This window comes from Gavialis gangeticus, unplaced genomic scaffold (genome assembly GCF_001723915.1).
Source record: "Gavialis gangeticus isolate Ggan-Ray unplaced genomic scaffold, GavGan_comp1, whole genome shotgun sequence".
Classification (NCBI taxonomy): Eukaryota; Metazoa; Chordata; order Crocodylia; family Gavialidae; genus Gavialis; species Gavialis gangeticus.
The window spans coordinates 750619-768966 of NW_017728975.1; the positions used below are offsets into that span (position 1 = coordinate 750619).

General features: G+C 42.9%; 1 protein-coding gene across 3 annotated transcripts in view; it reads right to left on the reverse strand.

The window, feature by feature from the left end:
* The window catches only part of EML6 (echinoderm microtubule associated protein like 6), a 404089-nt gene that overhangs the window by 183493 nt on the left and 202248 nt on the right, over positions 1 to 18348 (reverse strand). For all 3 annotated transcript variants that reach the window (XM_019508035.1, XM_019508018.1, XM_019508025.1), the window contains exons 7-9: positions 15336 to 15537; positions 4672 to 4809; positions 1475 to 1731 (exon numbers count right to left, since the gene is read on the reverse strand). In XM_019508035.1, the coding sequence (XP_019363580.1) occupies positions 1475 to 1731; positions 4672 to 4809; positions 15336 to 15537 (597 nt within the window). The remainder of the gene's footprint in view (positions 1 to 1474; positions 1732 to 4671; positions 4810 to 15335; positions 15538 to 18348) is intronic.

Below are 18348 nucleotides of genomic sequence, written 5' to 3' on the forward strand. Positions count from 1 at the left end.
CAACTAAATGCCAGCTGGCCTGAATGTCTTTGGGCGTTAGATCCAGCATTTTAATTCAAGCTCATTTGTATGCCAGACCTAGGAATATTTGTGCAAACAATCTAAAACCACTTAATGATATATTTCCTTTGTTTTTCAAAACTGTTGACTAATTAGCTTCACAGTAAAGCATCACCATCTACACATGTGCCAATATTAAGGCACATGTCAGGGACAGGACTATCTTCCAGTGGAGTCATTAAATGTGATCAAACGCACATGTAGATGGTGACCACCAGGCACAAATTGCTTCTGCCAGCCCCTCCGCCGCCTGATGCCAACACCTGGAGCCTGGGGCTGATCCCTGGCCAGCCCAGAGCTTCTCCACCCCAGCTCAACTTGCTGCAGTCCTAGGTGCTCATGTAGATGCTGCACCTGAGAGCAGTTGATTCCAGCTTGAGATGCTCCGGAATTTATTGCTGCACATTAATAGCTTGTGTATATGTACCCAGTGTGAATCTTCAGCTTTCATTCTTCCTTTCCTTTTTTGTGTCCTTCTGAAAAGGTATTTAGCAGAATGCACAGATTTGTTGGAATCTGACATTGTCATACCGCTGCTGTGGCCTTGAACTTGCAACCTCTGGGCTATCAATCATGGGATAATTTGGGATGCTAAGCCTACTAGATTTTATGTTTAGCAGAATATTTCCAAGCATTTTAATCAAAATGTAAATCTATCAATACTTTGGAAGCGCTATCACTTCAAATATGTGCTGAAGAGGATCAATTTAGCTTGTAATGTATCACAAATTACTGAGGTGTTTCTTATGTGCTACTTACAGTATTATAAAAAAATCCTAAAGAACTAAAGAATCATAGAAAAGTGTAGTTATAAGGGACCTCAGGAGATTATCTAGTCTGGGGGTGTCAAACTCATCTGATCCTGTAGGCCAGATGAGGGGCACAGGGCTGGATAGGCAGGCCCACAGTGTCTTTTATTCTTCAAGCCTAAAGAATATGCTTGAAATTTACCCAGACAACTTCTCCTCTCCTCTAGAAACCAAATTCTTAATAATTATGCATTAGATGGTAGGAAAGGAACACATAGCAGAAGCTATTTTTAAGCTATTCATGATGAAAATGAGTTCCTTATTTAGTGAGTCGATCTATACCATGACTAATATGGGAACAATGTACAATATGATAAATGAAGTTAAGAAAAGATATTTCTTTTTACAAATGCTAAAGTTTAATCTGAACTGTAAATATGTCTTTCATTAGGAAGACCCCAGCACTCTTTCCTACCCGGGCAGGGGGTCAGACTCACTGATTTGCTGAGATCCTTTCCGACCCCAATATCTATGAATCTATAAATCTATGAAGAAAGTATAGAGATAAACAAATAACTGAGAAGTAAAATTTGAATTAGGTTTGTTCTGTTTCCCCCTTATAAGCCATCAATCTGTCCATAGAACAAAATTATTGGTAAACTTACATGGCATCCTGTAGAATAGTCGCTCTCCTGCACCATCATTGGTTTGCAAGAATTTACTATCCACAGACCAGTCAATATGAGTAATAAAACTAGATGACTTATTACATTCTCCAATTTTCTTATACCGTTGAGCAACTGCATAGACATCCACAGGGCCATCATTAGAACCCACAGCAAGGTAAGAGCCATCTGGCGAAAATTTCATTTCATGAATTACTTCCTTTCGGTCTTTGATATGAACTACCTCTGTCATATCTCTACAAGAATAAAGAGTGAGAATATAAATTATTAATTTATGACTATGTAATCCAAATTTCAATGAATTGGCCTGAAAACAAAAACTGAATAAACGAATGCAGCAAATTCCGTTTTAAGAACTAGTGGTTTCTTCCTCTGATCTTGTCTGCCTTTTGATGGATCAAGAAAGATATAAATAATTCCTTCTCCTCTGCCTAAATAATATTTTATACTTAATTTATTTTATTTTTATGCTGCTTTCCCCAAAAAAGCATTCCCCAGAGTGGTTTTTGGTCAAAGAATTAAAAACAGCAATTCTGGTAGATGAAGACAGAGCTCTTAGAATATATTTTCCAAAAGATTTATTAGATAGATCTGGATGCCTTGCCTATCTGTAGGACAGGTAAAATTAAATAATAATAATTAAGGTGGAGGGGAAGCAGGGAAAAAAAGGAAAGAAAACTTTCCACTATCAAATATCCCAAGAAAGCTCAAAATCAAATAGAACTTGTTTTTTGACTTGCAGACACAATCTGCACATATGTAGATGCATGTATCTAATGTATACATATACACCTTTATATACGTGTGTGTGTGTATGTATGTATGTATGCGTGTGTCTATGTATGTGTATACACACACACACATGCACTTTGTATATTTATTTATATAAATCTAGTAAAGAAATAAATTACACTCATTTAAGTGTGCATGTGTGTAATTTAAATTTTATTTCTTTACTGTGCTGTAGTTTTCTGGCATATTAATATAAATACACTTCATTCAGTCTTGAATAATTCTTATGCACCAGAGGTGTATGTGGTGAGTAACACACTTATGAGTCAACAGCAACAATAGATGGTAGAAACAGACTCTGGAACGCAGAGAGAATACAGATGAAGCTAACCAGGAAATAATTTTTTTCCTCATCTTCCACAAAAAAAATGTAAATTTTATTTTTTAAATTGCTAACCTCATCATTTAAAGAAGTGTTTTACTGGCCTTTCAACTAGTAATAAAAAAGCTGCCAATTAAAACAGAAATATTTTCATGAAATTTTGTGTTTTGACCAACCTTGTTTTCATACTAATACAGGGGACTGTACTGCACAAGAGTAAATGCTGTTACTGAGAAGGATGGCCCGTGTTTTGGATTTCCCTATCATGGCTTGAAGTTAATATATCTTGAAAGTTCCAAGTGACCAAACCCATTTGAGTGGAGAGAAAAATATAATGCCAGAGGCCAAAGTTTCCCAAGTTCAAGGCCTGTGGAACTGCTAATCTAAAAGAAAGTAAAATCATGGAAAAGACAGAGAAACAGTTATATTAAGGGCTTTATGAAAACATGTTGTTGTCTTTTTAAAGCTAAAATACCAGGCTTGTGACTTACTCTTACCAGATTGAAATGCATCAGAATCATAAATAATGTTAGATGCCAGCCAGATTATGAACAACAAGATGACTGTCAGACACAGAAAAGCTTAGCAGCCAGAAAAGAAAGAAAATGATCTTTTAAAAAGGTTTTAAAATATGAATATTATTTAATGATATTTTAGTCTATGCTAGTACTATTATGTGCCTGTAGTTTTAATATATTTCAGCAAACACATTAAAATGTTACAGAATTGAATAAGTTGAGGCATTTAAAAATTATTCTCTAACACAAAAAATGCTGACAACTCTTCCTGGGTGTTTTTAACCACATTTGCTTTCCCAACCACCAGATTGTTTACAGTGCCCAAGTGTGCACATATGCAAATCTCCACAGGATGAGGAATGCCCTTGTACTTATTTTGTTGGGATATGTAGCCCACAAGGCATGCAAAGACACATTTCCTTCTTCTTATTAAAATGTTTGACAAAAGAAACAAAAACCACACATTTTACTTTCATTATGTATTCATTTTGTAACTTGTCTTTCCGTGATCTTCATAATAAATGCTTTCTTATGGCCTTAAACCAAATTCTTTTAAATAAAATAAGTGGTCATTTTCCCAATGCAAAGAGTGTTAAATACTAATAACATTTTATACTACCCTTGAAAACAAGAGAAATTGATGGGAAATTAGCACTTGTATTTTTTAATATTTTCAGAACATGAAGAAGAAAACAAGAGATCCTTATTCTTGAGTACAGTAGTACCCTTGAGTACTTCTGTCACCCTTACAGCTCTGCAAAGAAAGTATAAAACCCCATCTAAAAATAGCTGAAGTATATTACACCCATGTGATGTAGCAATCCACAACTGTATATAAGCTGCAAGGAAAAAGTTAATAAACCAAATTTTCAAATGTATGTGCTTCCATTATTCCAAATAAAAAATATCTAGTGCTATGACTTTTGATATGGTATTACTGTCATTCAAGAAAGTTTAAAGGGACTGTTTTATGACATGGAAAGTGAAAGCAGCACCTAATGTGCACGTGCTTGCAAATTTTATTGACACAGGTAATGGGGATGTCCATATCAAACCTATAACATCTATGAGTATATCATAAACACAATTTCTGTTCCGCAAAAATGTATTTCATTTGAATTGCAGTAAGGCACAAGGCAGAGGTCTTCACAGAGACAATGCTAGCTCTAAAATACCTGAATGTAGGCAACATTAGTGATAGTAAAAGAGGTATTTGATTTAATTTAAACCTAAATAAAACTTATAGATCAGCCTAAAAATCTAATGAGGGGTGCCTTGAATCTAATGAGGTAGAAAACCACTCTTACAGATTGAAGCATGAGTTTAGTTGAAACATGAGTTTACACTATTTGCAAGTCAAACATTCATGTCTTTATACACATTGGAGAAATTGTGGTCTGTGCTCAGTTCAATTCAATTTTTTTTTTTTTTAGATAACATGCCCATTGATTTAAAAAAAGTCTCAAATCAAGGCCTTCAGGATTTGGCCTTAAGTTACTAGAGAAAGAACTACCAGCCATGAAATTCAATCTTCCTCCTCTTACCTTACTCTGAGAACGATGAAGGAGCCATCTTTCATCCCAAGAGCTAGTTGGGATCCATCAGGACTAAAAGATACACTGCGTACAGCTTCCTCCATATTACAGCGAGCAATCAAGGCATGATCAGCAAGGCTCCATAACCTGCACAAAGAAAAGTTGAAACTGAAGTAAATTATTTATGATTCAGGATCTTTCCAGATTGTCAGCTAAGAAAAGAAATGCCTAATTCCACTATCTATAATATACTTACATGAAAAAGAAAATATATATGCACTACAGTATAATGTGTCCATATATATTACATATATCCACAAACACACACACCAAAATATAGTTGTGGCAGAGCACCTTCGGTGCCTGCAACTTTAAGGGCGGAGAGCAGGCAGCAGGGCATCCGGCAGATGTGGGCCAGCCCTGATGAGGCAGTCACACAACTGCAGGAGGGCCCTGGGATTGGAGAAGGGGGCTGAGCAGCCTCCATTTTAGATTCCCACCCCCAGGGCTGAGGCAGCAGTTTGCATTGCAACCCTGGACAGAAAGCCTCCTGGCTGGAGCTACTGCTCACAAAATCATGGAACATGCTTGGAGGTATATGGGTAGGAGCTATGGGGAAGGAGGAGGCTCCAGGTCCTGGGCATCACCAAAAACTGCACTCTGCTGGGTCGGGATGGTTTGGTGGGGCTACTTGTGGCAGACCTGGCCTAGCATTCCCAAGAAATGCCAGGCCAGTCACTTCCCCAGTGAAAGGCACGTAAGGGGCACCTTATAACCCCAGCCTCCACAGTTATGGGTTGAGAGATCCCGAAGTGGAGTTGATGGGCAGGGAGCCCAGAGCTGAACTGATGGGCAGGGAACCCTGGGGTGAGTTGGTACAGGCAGGGAACCCAGAGCTGAGTGAATATTGAGAGGGCTGAGGCTCAAGGGACAGAGGACTTCAGCCAACTGGCAGCAGAGTTGTGAGGCGGAGAAGGCAAGCCGGCAGAATCCTGACTGGATGGACGCCTGACTGGTCAATGCTGGGGCCAGGACCCGGGGGTGGGATCAAAAGAGCCAGGGGCCCACTGTGAGGGACACCCAGAGTCAGGGGCACGGGGTCCGACTGGCCTGTGAAGATGGGGTCAGGGCCTGTGTGGCCAAAGGTTCTGGGGGTGGAGGGGCACTGCTGAGAGGGAGAAGGGTACAGAAGAGCTTGGCTGCCTAAAGGATGCCATCTGCAAGGCATGGGACATGGTAAGGGAAGGTTGGAGCTGTGTGTAATACCCTTGGCATCATGGCAAGTAAATGGGCAACCTCCCACCTGATTGACATCTTAATTATTATCATCAAGACCTGGAAGGCAAGGAAGGTGGGCAGTTACCTCAGAGGCAGGCAGGCGGGCTAATGACTGACTGGCTCTGGGATGCCCCCTGTTATAATATTATACATATATACTACTTATCTATAGTATACTTCACTGCTTACATGAACTATTTATAATAGCTGAATTATATCAGTGAGTTTTCATGGGATGATTCCATATTCCAAATTGTCAGAATATTCCAAATTCCAATAGTTGTATACTCTGTATACAGATATAGATAGGGCTGTCTAATGTGACTCGTGTGGCTAATGCACGTAGATGACTTGGAGATCTATTTCACCATAATTTCATAGTATGACCTGAGCAACATCAGAGTTTATATCTACTGCAGGGGGTCCATTGTTGGGCCTCCCCTGTGGTAGAATTTAGCTCTTGTTTCAGTTTCTCTAACGTAATTTCATAATTAAGTACAAAGGACAAATCTTGCATTCAAGGCAGTATCCTCCACATGGGTTGCGCTGTCCTATGTTCTGAACCAGGGGTGTCACAACTCATCCAGCCCCATGAACTGGAGACATGGTACAGGGCTGATCAGGCCCACAGATCCCCTCCTTCCCACAGCATACTGGACCCAGTGCCTGCTCCAGCCAGTCTGGGCCCTGTGCTGTGTGTGTGGTATGGAGTTCAGAGCAGCCAGAATGAGTGCCACATGTGGTGCAGTCTGGCTGAGGGCTGTCACACAGGTCTCAGACCAGCCAGAGTAGGCACCATGCTGTGCATAGTGCCTGCCCTGACCAAACTGCACTGCACACATACCTGCTCTGGCCAGTCCCACATTGCATATGGTGTTTGCAGTCACTATGTACAGTGCAGGTCCCAGGTGCTGGCACAGGTGCTGTGTGTAGCAGATTGGTTAGGGCAGGTACTATGCCTAGCATGGTACCTGCTCTGGCTGGTCTGGGCTCCATGCTACATCCCCCCAGACAGACTATGCCACATGTAGTGTCAGTTCCAGTCCTGCCAGGTTCCATGCCTCACATGTCTGCCCATGTGGCAGAGTCCCCAAGCGGTTGGGATGGGCATTGCATGTGGCAGGCATCCTGGGCCCTGCCTATGGGGGCTGACCCAGGGGCAGCACTGGTGGCTTGATGCTGAGGCTCCACACACTGGATCTGGCCCACCGGGCATGTTTGACACCCCTGTTCTAAAGGACTCGCTACTGCACACAGACTTGCAAGCAGAGTAGATCAGTTTTCCCAAATACAAATTTTGGAGTGAAGGAGAGAATAATTTCATACAGCCAAATATTTAGCTGTGGTCTTTGATTCTGCAGTTGCAAAAAGTACATAGGCCTATTGCATGCACTGCAAGTGTTTGCATGTGCTTATGAGGACATAAGCACTTATTTTTCTGCTTGCATATAAAAAGTTCACATTTTTGGGTATGCTCTTTTGTAAGTGTAGAATTGAAGTTTGTAGCTTGGACTGGCTACTATTGCACAAGAAGCCTAGGTATTGCCAAAGTCATTTTCCCCTTTCTTTAGAAATGTTTTTATTAATTTGTTTAAACCACTGACTTTGATGAGCCTTGAAAGGTTCAAACACGTGCTATTTGCTTGGTAATATTCTTATCTCTTCTATAGTACATCTGACATATTTATTTGTTGATTGGAGCACATACTGTTTGATGCATTCCAAGGGCTTATTTAGCAACCACTCCCAGCACAAAAAGGAATAGCTTTGATAAAAGCAGTTTTGATACTAATTCAGAGCATTTAATGGAAGAGCAATATTGCAAAAATATCTTACACATGAAAAAATATTCAAACCAATTTAAGTATAACATATGGTTTTATATTAATGTTCTTGTAAATGCAGAAATAAAGAAACACTGGGTGCATCTACATGAGATGCTTAACTTTGCATTAGCATAGTTTACTACGAAGTAAGCATGTGTGTCTACACATGCACATGCTTACTTTGCAGTACATGTCCCTAAAATAGAGTAAATTTTCTACCTGCATATGCAAGTAGCAAATTTAGTCAGCACTAGTAATGATGCCATAGTGCTTGTGTAGATGCCAGACTGAGTGCAAAATCTGCTCCCAGTCAGGTGTCCACCAGGGGGCAGAAAATTGCTCCCTGCCCCCGGGAGCTGCCTGCTGCCAGGGCAGGCTCTGCCACAGGAGCCATGGTGGGGACTAGGTCCCCCTGCTCTGAGATCGTGACCAGGGATTGGGGCTGAGAGACCCTTATCTCCCAGCCTGAGCTCCGTGGTCATGGGGCTTGGGCTGGGAGACCCTTATTTCCCAGCAGTGCCTCCTTGACTATGGGACTGCTGCTAGCTGCCCCACTGATGGATCAGGGCAGGGCGCTGGGACCTACCCCTCCTCTACAGCTCTTTCCAAGCCCCATGCCCTTGACTGGGAAGCCAGGGCCAGGAGCTTCCTGCTACCGAGACAGGGGGATATGTCCTCACCTCAGCAGCAGGCAGCCCCCCAGGGCTGTCTCCTGGCCCAATGCTCCCTGCTAGCCCCTAGGCTAGCACCCATGGGGAGCCTGGAGTTCCCCCCAGTGGTGGCAGGGGCCCTTTGAGGGAGGAGGTAAAAGATTTCCTGAGTGTTGTATATGAATTTGTTTGAATATTCTCCAGCTACAGTGAAGTACATCCATGGTAATTCCACTTAAATCAAAGGAATTCTTCTTAATTTGCACTGTTATAAAAGAACAGAATCTGCCCTACCATGTGTAAATTCCGATTTGCATTTTGTAAAAACAGCAGCTGTAGCTTTGCTGGCAAATGTTATTGTTACGATGTATTAAAAGAACAAATTCATACTTCACATCAAAGATGTAGGTGACATTTTTTAGGTGATCAGACTGCAGCGCTCAGCTGAGCTCCTTTTTCATGCTATGGATAAGGTAAACAAACCCCACACGCTAGAAACAAAAGTGGTATGCTGTGATACTTTTTTCCTCCATATCAGGAACTGCATGTAGATTCTAACTCCATTCGTGTGACAAGTTCTTTTGCTAATATCACTCATTTGCCTTCCAGAGCCATTAATCCAGTATTTTAGTAGTGAACAAAATTTGAGTGGCATTCCTCTTGTAATACTTTCATTCTTACTCAAAACACCCAAGTCTGGAATTACTCCCAAGAGTAAGAACTAGTGACATGCAAAAGAGCTTACAAAATTTCATCTGAACCCCAAGAATTTTCCAGTCTTAGCCTTGTGGGCAGGTTGAATGATAGTGGGCATGTTTACATGCGCACCATTACTGCACAGTAACTATGGCTATTTATGCCGACTCAAGAGTAAATTTGCTACTTGCATGATGGCTAGCCTAGTAAATTTACTCCCCAGTAGCTACTGCCTAGTAAGACACAAGTAGACACCTTACTGCACAGTAATGCTGTGTGTGTGCTCTGACTTGGGAACAACTTTACACCGAAGTATAGCCTACATGTATAGACATTGGTTTAATAGCTGCTTATTGCGCAGTAGGATACAGTGTAGTAAATGCATGTGTAGACACTGCCTGTATGTTGGAGGGTAGAGTAATTTAAGTATTATTAGTAGTAAGCATTTTATATTATGTCATGCCGGAAAGCACTAAATCAGGATATGGATCCCATTATGTTTGTAGAAAAGGTGCAATACTAGCCACAAAAAGCTCACAATCTAAAAGATATAAACAGATTAAAAAAAATGAAAGTATGCAAGTAGAGGACCACAGTAAACAATTGTCACAGCTTTGTTAGTAATGCAATTTGCTTTTTAATAAATTATGTAGGATGGGGAATGGTAGGCAGAGGGAAAATAGTAATAAAATGTGCAAACAGAAGTGCAGCTCCCTGTTGTAACTCATGCCACTTCGCATGAGTTACAATGATCCCCTGGACCCAACAGAAGCATGCTGTTGAGTCTCGGGGGTTGGGGAATCCAGCTGCTGGCTGCAAGCCAGTTTCCCTTAGCAACACCCTTCCTACCTCCCAGCCTCCACACTGCTTTCAGAATGGGAGGGGGGGAAGGGAGTGGAGGGAGCTCCAGTGTTAGAGGGTGAGGTGGGTAGATTGGAGCCCCCCCGCTAGCTGAAAAAAACACAGACCAAACTCCTTCCACTCCCTTTCCTTCCTCTGATTCTGAAAATGGTGACAGGGCTGAGGTGGTGTAGACAAAAGTTAGTGAAGGCACTCCACTTTGAAGTGTCTTCATATGACCCCTCATACAATGAGGGGTCAGATTTTCACAGAATCAGGCCCCTTTAAAGACCTCTGCAGCTGTGCACTTCCATTTGGTCATGGCTGTAGAGCACTTTTGGGGACTAGATCAGGCAGAAACTGTCACTTCTGTCTGTGCCTAAAGTAAGGAGAAGAGGGAGCATCACAACTTTTCATGTGCCTGTCTGATCACCAGGCTTTAAGACAAAGGTGACCTCAAGAAAGGATTTGAAGATGGCTAAGGGTAAAAACAGATATAAATCCATACTAGAAGCTGTATGGATTATATCATGTCCCTCTTGAAGTGCAGCACCCAAAACTGGACACAGGTCTCCAACTGCGGCCTGACCAATGCTGCATAGAGGGGGAGCATCACCTTCCTCAATCTGTTGGTCATGCATCTGCTAATGCACGACAAGGTGTGATTGGCTTTGTTGATGGCCTCATTACACTCGCAGCTCATGTTCATCTTGGAGTCAACTATGACTCCAACATCTCTCTCAGCCTCTGAGCTGCTGAGGAGGACATCCCCCAACCTGTAGGTGTGCTGGGGATTCCTCCTTCCTAGGTGGAGTACATTTATCTTTGTTGAATTTCATCCTATTTCGTTCCGCCCATTGATCTAACCTGTCCAGGTCAGCCTGTAACTGCTCCCTGAGCTCTGGTGTATTTACTTTTCCCCATAATTTGGTATCATCTGTGAACTTGGAGAGGGTGCTCACCACACCCTCATCCAAATCGCTGATGAAGATATTAAATAACGTCGGCCCAAGGACCAAACCCTGCAAGACCCCACTGCCCACCTCCTTCCAGGCCGAGAATGACCCATCAACCACCACTCTCTGGGTGCAGTCCCTAAGCCAGTTAGCCACCCACCTGACTGTGTAGGCGTCCACTCCACAACCCGTTAGCTTCCCTATGAGAATAGGATGTGAAATTGTTTCGAAGGCCTTCCTAAAATCTAGGTAGGTGACATCGGCCTCTGTTCCTGTGTCAAGGCAGTGTGTGACCTGGTCATAAAAGGCTATAAAGTTTGTCAGGAAGGATCTACCTGTGACAAACCTGTGCTGGTTTCCTTTCAGCATCGTTTCCTCTGCTGGGCTTTCACAAATATGCTCTTTGATGATTTTTTCTAGTATTTTCCCACGGATAGAGGTACAACTGACTGGCCTAAAGTTACCTGGCTCCTCCCTTCTCCCCTTCTTAAAAATTGGCACCATGTTGGCCTTTTTCCAGTCCTCAGGGACGTGTCTGGAGCACCATGAGAGATCAAACAGCCATGCCAGCAGCTCAGCAATGACACTGGCCAATTCCTTCAGCACCCATGGATGGAGGTCATCTGGGCCAGTCCTTCCAAGTGCTCTTTAACTAAGTCAACACTAAACTTTGGTGGTCTGGTGCCTTTTGGACATCTGTCTATGTTTAAGGTGGGGGAACTGTCTTGGTCAATACTTAGAAATACTGAAGCAAAGAACTCATTGAAGAGCTCTGTCATGTTCCTTGCATCAACCACCAACTTACCTGATTTGTACTGCAGGGGCTCTATGTTACTCTACACCTTCCTTTTGCTCGCTATGTATCTGTAGAAGGACTTTATATTGTACTTGATTGTTGAAGCCAGCCTAAGCTCCAGACCTGCCTTGGCCTGCCTAACTGACTCCCTGCAATAGTGCACCAGGGTGGTGTATGCCTCCTTGGTGGCTGTTCCCTGTTTCCACTGCCTATACATCTCTTTCTTTGCAAATATTCAATGTGTCGATTCGGCCATAGACACAGTTTTAAATGTTTTTTCTACATACCCTGAGGTGCCAGGTGGCTCGTGAACACTGAGATGGTGGGGCGGATGGAGCATCCCATAGGAGCATGGGGGGCCACCCCATGTACTCGGCAGTGGACCCAGAAGTGGACCGGAGATACTTCTGGTCCACTTCCAGGTCTGCCACTGAGTGCGCTGGGGACCCCACCATGCTCCCATGGGACGCTTCATCCACCCCAGCATCTCAGCATTCACGAGCCACCTGATACCTTGAGGTATGTAGATAAAACATTAAAAGCTGTGTTTATGGCCGAATCATTGCATCTCTCTGAACTAATTCAGAGTGTTCCGATTCAATTGAGAGAGATTAAAGGGTCTCCTGATTGGATTCAGATTTGGAGATTCAGCCGCTGAATTGGGCCGAATCTGTGCCGAATTTAATCAGTGACCAAAGCTTTACACAGCCCTTTTATTTGCAGCTGTTTAGCTCCCTAGCTGCCTATTCTGCTGCAGCTAGGCTGCTCCTGCTCCTGCTTGTGGACTTTATAGTCGTTATAGTCTAGTCTCTGGCTCTCTGTTATACCCCCTTAGCACCTCTCCCAGGTCCAGCAGAGGGAGGAGCACTCTGGGAGAGTGGAGGTAGAGTGCGCAGGTGAGGGATAGCAAAAGAGACATGTTTAATGTCTCTGTTCCAAACATGAAGGCATAAGTACTTCTCAACTGAACAGCTCTAGAGACTTTTTAATGTGGCAAAACAATGCTTTGTTCTTCAATTTAATTTTCTGCTTAGCTACCTGATATGGAAAATTTTAACCTCATTTGTTTAAGTTATATGCCACTCAAAAGCAAGTATAATGGAAAGAGTCAGGTATCCTTACTAAAAATGTCATAACAACTACACTACTTACCTATTCACAGGGTATATTTATATAGATCTTAGCTTCTTCATTTTATACCTTCTTCTATGGTTTTTTTTATGCTAGATTATAAATGTGATTTTACCAGATGTTGAATTTCAGAAATAAATCTCAAACCATAGCACCTTTGGCTCCATTTACTTTATATTTTCCCAATAACTCATTACTTTTTTATACAGTTTGAGAAGTGTGAAATGTTTTATACAGTTTGAAAAGTGTGAAATGTTTTAAATAAAATAAATGCAGGTATTAATGTATTCATGTACTGAATACATTCATGTTCTGAATACATGAATAATGTATTCTTATTTGAATACGGTCATTCTGAAGGGTAATGAATAGGTTCTAATTTTGATGCACGCTAAAGAGAAACTGGACCTCAAAAATTATTTTGACACATTTGGGGAAGGATTCCCAAGTTACATAGTATGCTTATAAGTACATGAGAAAAACATGAAAATGTGGCCGCTGGCCACATCATGACATGATAGGATCTCTGATCTCAACAATCGTTCCTCCTGCCATGCAACAAATGCATGACAGGAGACACAATTTTGCGATCAGGCCAATTGTGCCATTTCTACTTGCCAGCACAGAGGGAGCCTGGGAGCGTAACCCCAGGCTTGCCCAACACTGACAAGTTGAAAGCGGAGTACTGTAGGTCTGGCCAGAGCTGACAAACAGCTGGTTGTCAGCTCTGGCCTGACGACCACACCGGAGACTTTAATCAGCCTTCATGTCTTCTGGGACCGGGGCTGACAATCAGCTACTTGTTGGCCCTGACCCCAGACTGCATCAGGGCTGGTTCAAGTCCCCAGTGCAGTCCCAAGTCTGAAGCTGACAATCAGCTGGTTTAGAGACCTCCCAGTCCTGTTTGAGACTTGGGGTGCCTGGACCAGGGTTGTCAATCACTTGATTGTCAAAACCCCTCACCTACAAGCTTTGGCTGGTCTGCCAGGTCTGAGAAATCAAAGTCTCCCAGCAGAAGCAGCCAGATGATTTTCCTCACTGGGGATTTTAAGCCCTGCTGGGAGCCTCTGTTCCCCCATGCCCAACAGCTCACCTAGAGCTGCCAAGCATAGTGTTTAGAGCCCCTGGCAGGGGGAGATCTTTGGATCCCCTCCTGTATTCAGCTTTGGGTCAGAGCTGATGATCAGACAATTGTCAACCCTGGCCAAACATTACATTTAAGGTGCCACACAAATCAGCCAAAAAAATGCTTTACATTATATGTGGAACATATTTATGGCTCATTTACCATTTAATGAATACTTAAATTGGGTGCATGGGTAGAAACCTTGCCATTTATGCTACAATTAACTCTTTAATCACAGCATAAATATAGCGTGTGGAGGAGGCCTGTCAGTGATTAAATGTTTAGCCAATGCCTTCTGTGAGTGGGATTGTGGAATAGCAGGGACTTACCTGTGAGGGGAGGGTGACTAAGGAGTGAGGAGGGGATGCTGCTGCTGATGGAGACAAAGCACTCCAGGGGAAAAGGAAAAAACAACAACAGCGAACACCCTGGCAGGTCCCCAGATGTGCCTAAGTTTGCAAAGCCAGCTTCAGCTGCTAGGAGCGGTTGCCCTGGCAACAACAAGGACAGGGAAATAGGACTGCTGAACACAGAAGTGAGGGGGAAGAGAAGGTAAGGAAGCTGAGGGACAAGAGTTGCTTCCTCCTGGAGTCCATAGGAAAGGACCTTGCTGGACTGAAGAGAGGGGACCAGATTGAGAGCAGAGACAGGCAAGCCGAACCCTGAAGCCAAGGAGCCCTCACTCTTGGGGTCCAAGGGCTAGAGGGAAACCAGATGGTAAGACCCTAATGCATTTTGTTCACTTAAAGGGAAAGAGATACATGTGTGGCCCCTGAAGACAGAAGTTAAACTAAAAGAAAACAGAAAAGTGGGAAAAAGAAGCACAAGCTCCATTTTGTTCACCAGATGTAAGGGAGCAGGGTGTAGGGGAAGGAAGGAGCCCTGCTGACAGATGTCACCAGCAGCCCACAGAAAAGAGTGAAAGACCAAGAGGTAGCCTCCTAGTTTTAAGAGCATCACATGAAGTCATGGCAGGTGAGGATTAGAAGAGGGCAACTAAGAATGGTGACTGTCCCATGCAGTGATGATATTGTGGATACACTAGAATCACCCATGGACACCTTCCAATTCCTAGTGTAGCTGAAATGAATTTAAGTATTTTTAAAACAGTTTTATAGGCAATTTCTGATGATTTTCATGTGATTTATGGTGTGTGAACACCAGGGCAAAGACAAAAGTAGAGCTGCCAGGATTTAAGTGGAAGAAAACATTATCATAATTAAAGTTTAGCTAAAGATTTTAATATTTCTTGTGAAAATGTTGCAACTTCTCACTTACCATTAATATTATTTTTAAATGAATGACAAATATTTCAAAAGAATATTGGATTTGTACACGACTGAATATAAATAAGCAAATGAGTTTCAGCCTTACCGTACGGATCGATCATCACTCCCTGTGACAGCTAAAGGCTTCTTTGGATGGACTGCCAAAGCCCAGAGCTCCCCTTCACAATGACCCTGCATTATCAGCATTGGTTTGTCTCTCTCTCTTACTATCACTTCAAATATTTCACTGTCCTGTGTCCCTGCTAAAAGTCTGTCTGCTTTCCAACAAACGCTTCGGATGGACAAACCTGACAAAGAACAGAATAATCTAAGATTAATGGCAATGATGAGACAAAGTGGCATCCACCATTAATAGAGAACAATAAGATCTTTTGAAAATTCATTTATAACCTTCCCCAATATTTTTAATTTACATAGCACCTTCAATCTATAAACAATGTATTGCTTGCTTAGTGTAAAAATGCTTATTAGGTAAGCAAATATAACTATTTCCATTTTATATTAAAGGACACCAAGCCCATGTCTCCACAGTAAATTTATTGTACTTGGCAGCTGTGTCCTTAAGGATGTTGCATTGTTCTACATAAGATGTCTTCTAAACCAGGACCAGCATAGCTGGATCCTCATACTGTTGCAAGTGGGCTAACTATCACTGCTAAATGACCACATCCATTAGCTTGTCCCCATGGTAATTAACCCTCCCTCCCCACAACAACAACATGTATTGTTACATTGCTTCCAGTTTAGGAGGCACCCACCTAGAGTAGTGGTGCACTCTTGAGTATGGTACTGTTACATAAGACTCTGGGAGATGAAGGGTTCAGTCCTGCCAAGTGCTTCAGATTCTGAAGCTTTGTTAAATCAAACTTGATTTAACATAACGTAAAAAGTTGATAAGAACTTCAACTTTTGCAACCTAAAATTTTTTTGCTGCTTGCTTCATAAGTTTTGCTTTATTTGTAAATTTAAATAAAATAATTACAAAAAATGATTACTGCTACTGCAATTTTAAAAGCACAAAAGAACTCAATGGTTTTATCCAGTTTTTATCAGTAAATTCACTGACAGAGACATGACTTAAGTGACTTATTTTAGAGCATATGGAAGAGCTGTGGCAGAACGGAATTGAAATGCAGGCTTTCGATTTACGAGTCCTGTGCTTTAATCACAAAACTATCCTTGTCCCATAAGTTATCATCCCTCCTGCCCATTTTATGAGGTAAAAGGTATACATGGACCATATTGGTGCTCTGTCCTTCATTTCAAGGGACCGCTCACATGTTAAGTTCAAATGTTTATATGAAGGGCATGCTGAGATTTTACTTTTATTGCTCATTATTTTATCAGTATTTCTCATTCACCCATACTTGGGAATCATGAATCAGACAATAGAACAGAAGTGGGCAATTATTTCGGCTGGAGAGCTATTTAATGAGTTTTGGTGAGCTGTCGAGGGCTACACATACAATCTTTCAGAAGATATCAAATTATAGATAAAAAACAAATCATATACTAAAAAATCAATCATATACTATAAAATATTTTAATTTTATTAAAAAGAACAATTTGTGTCCTGATTTATGTTATTCTGAATACTGTATATATAGGTGATTATTACATAACAGCTCAAAATAAAGTCTTACTCTTGTATATTGTGAGCATGTGGGGGGGGCGGGGTATGCATGTCTGTGTGCTAGGTCCTAGAAGTTGGCTGGGGGTGGGGGGGAAGAAGAAGGACAAGGGGTGCATGCAGCAGAGCTTGCCCAACTGCTGCAGTGCAGGTGCAGTCTGCCCCCACCAATGTGGCTCATGACTGCCCCTACAACCTTCTGCATGGGACTGAGCCCTGCACACTCCCTCCTAGGGTAGCCTGCACTGTGCTTCCACCCACATCCATCCTGTGTCCACCAGACATCACCGCTCCCAGCCCAGGCCAGGATGCAAAGTTTCCCATAGGTTGCTGCCACAGCTGCCCAGATACTACTCGACCCCCCTTCCCCCCTCCAGTGGCTCCTCCTCTTCCTGCACCACTCCAGGTAGCAGGTAATGTGGGGAAGCCATGGGGGTGGATGCTAGGCAGCAGATGCCCAGCCAAGTGGTGGTGGTGGGGAAGCTGCAGCTGGATGGCTCCTGCCCCAGTGCATGGGTTTCCAGCTCTAGCTTTCTGCTGCCTTCTACCCACTCCACCTGTCTGGCACAATGAACAGCCACCTTCAGGCTGCTGAGTGGGTGGAAGATGGCTGGGAGCTGAAGATGAAGCCCCACACACTGGCGCAGGAGCCACCCAGCTTCAGCTTCCCCTCCACCTAGCTGGGCATGTGGTGCCTGGCACATATCCCCACTGTCACTGTCACGTCCCTGCAATACTTGCTGCCTGGAGCAGGAGGAGGACAAGGAGTCACTAGAGGAAGATAAAGCTGAGGAGTAGCCATGAAGCTATAGTCACACTGGGAATAGCCCTGCTGGGAAGCTGCGTGAGCTCGCTGAGGCCATCAGTGGGTGCAGGTGGGAGCACAACACAGGCCACCACAGGTGGCAGTTGGCAGCGCTCAGCCCCATGTGGAGAGCCATGGGAAGGATACAATCAATTGGTGGGTACCAGGTGATGGGCCAGATCCAATCAGTTGGTGGGCTGGATCCAGCCCATGGGCCAACCTGCCCACCTCTGCAATAGAAAATGTTATTAAAATTAACTAAATATTTCTACACAATTTGATTTTTACATAATCTCTACAATTGGCCCCAATTCCCAATTTGTGCCACTGTAAATTGAGAATTTCACTGAAATGAGTCAAGTTACACTGCTTTAAGGCTGGCATAAGGGAAGGGATAATCAGGCCATATTTGCATATTGAGAGATCAAGAGATGGGCATGCACATTTTCAGGTTAGTCAATTTTCTAGATTCAGCCTGGTGATTATTTAGGTGGTATTTGTTCATAGAATCATAGAAGTAGGGTCGGAAGGGACCTTGTATATCTTCAAGTCCGACCCCCCGCCTGGGCGGGAGAAAAGACTGGACTCAAATGAGTCCAGCCAGGTGGTCATCAAGCCTCTTCTTAAAGATCCCCAGGGTAGGAGCCAGCACCACTTCCCTAG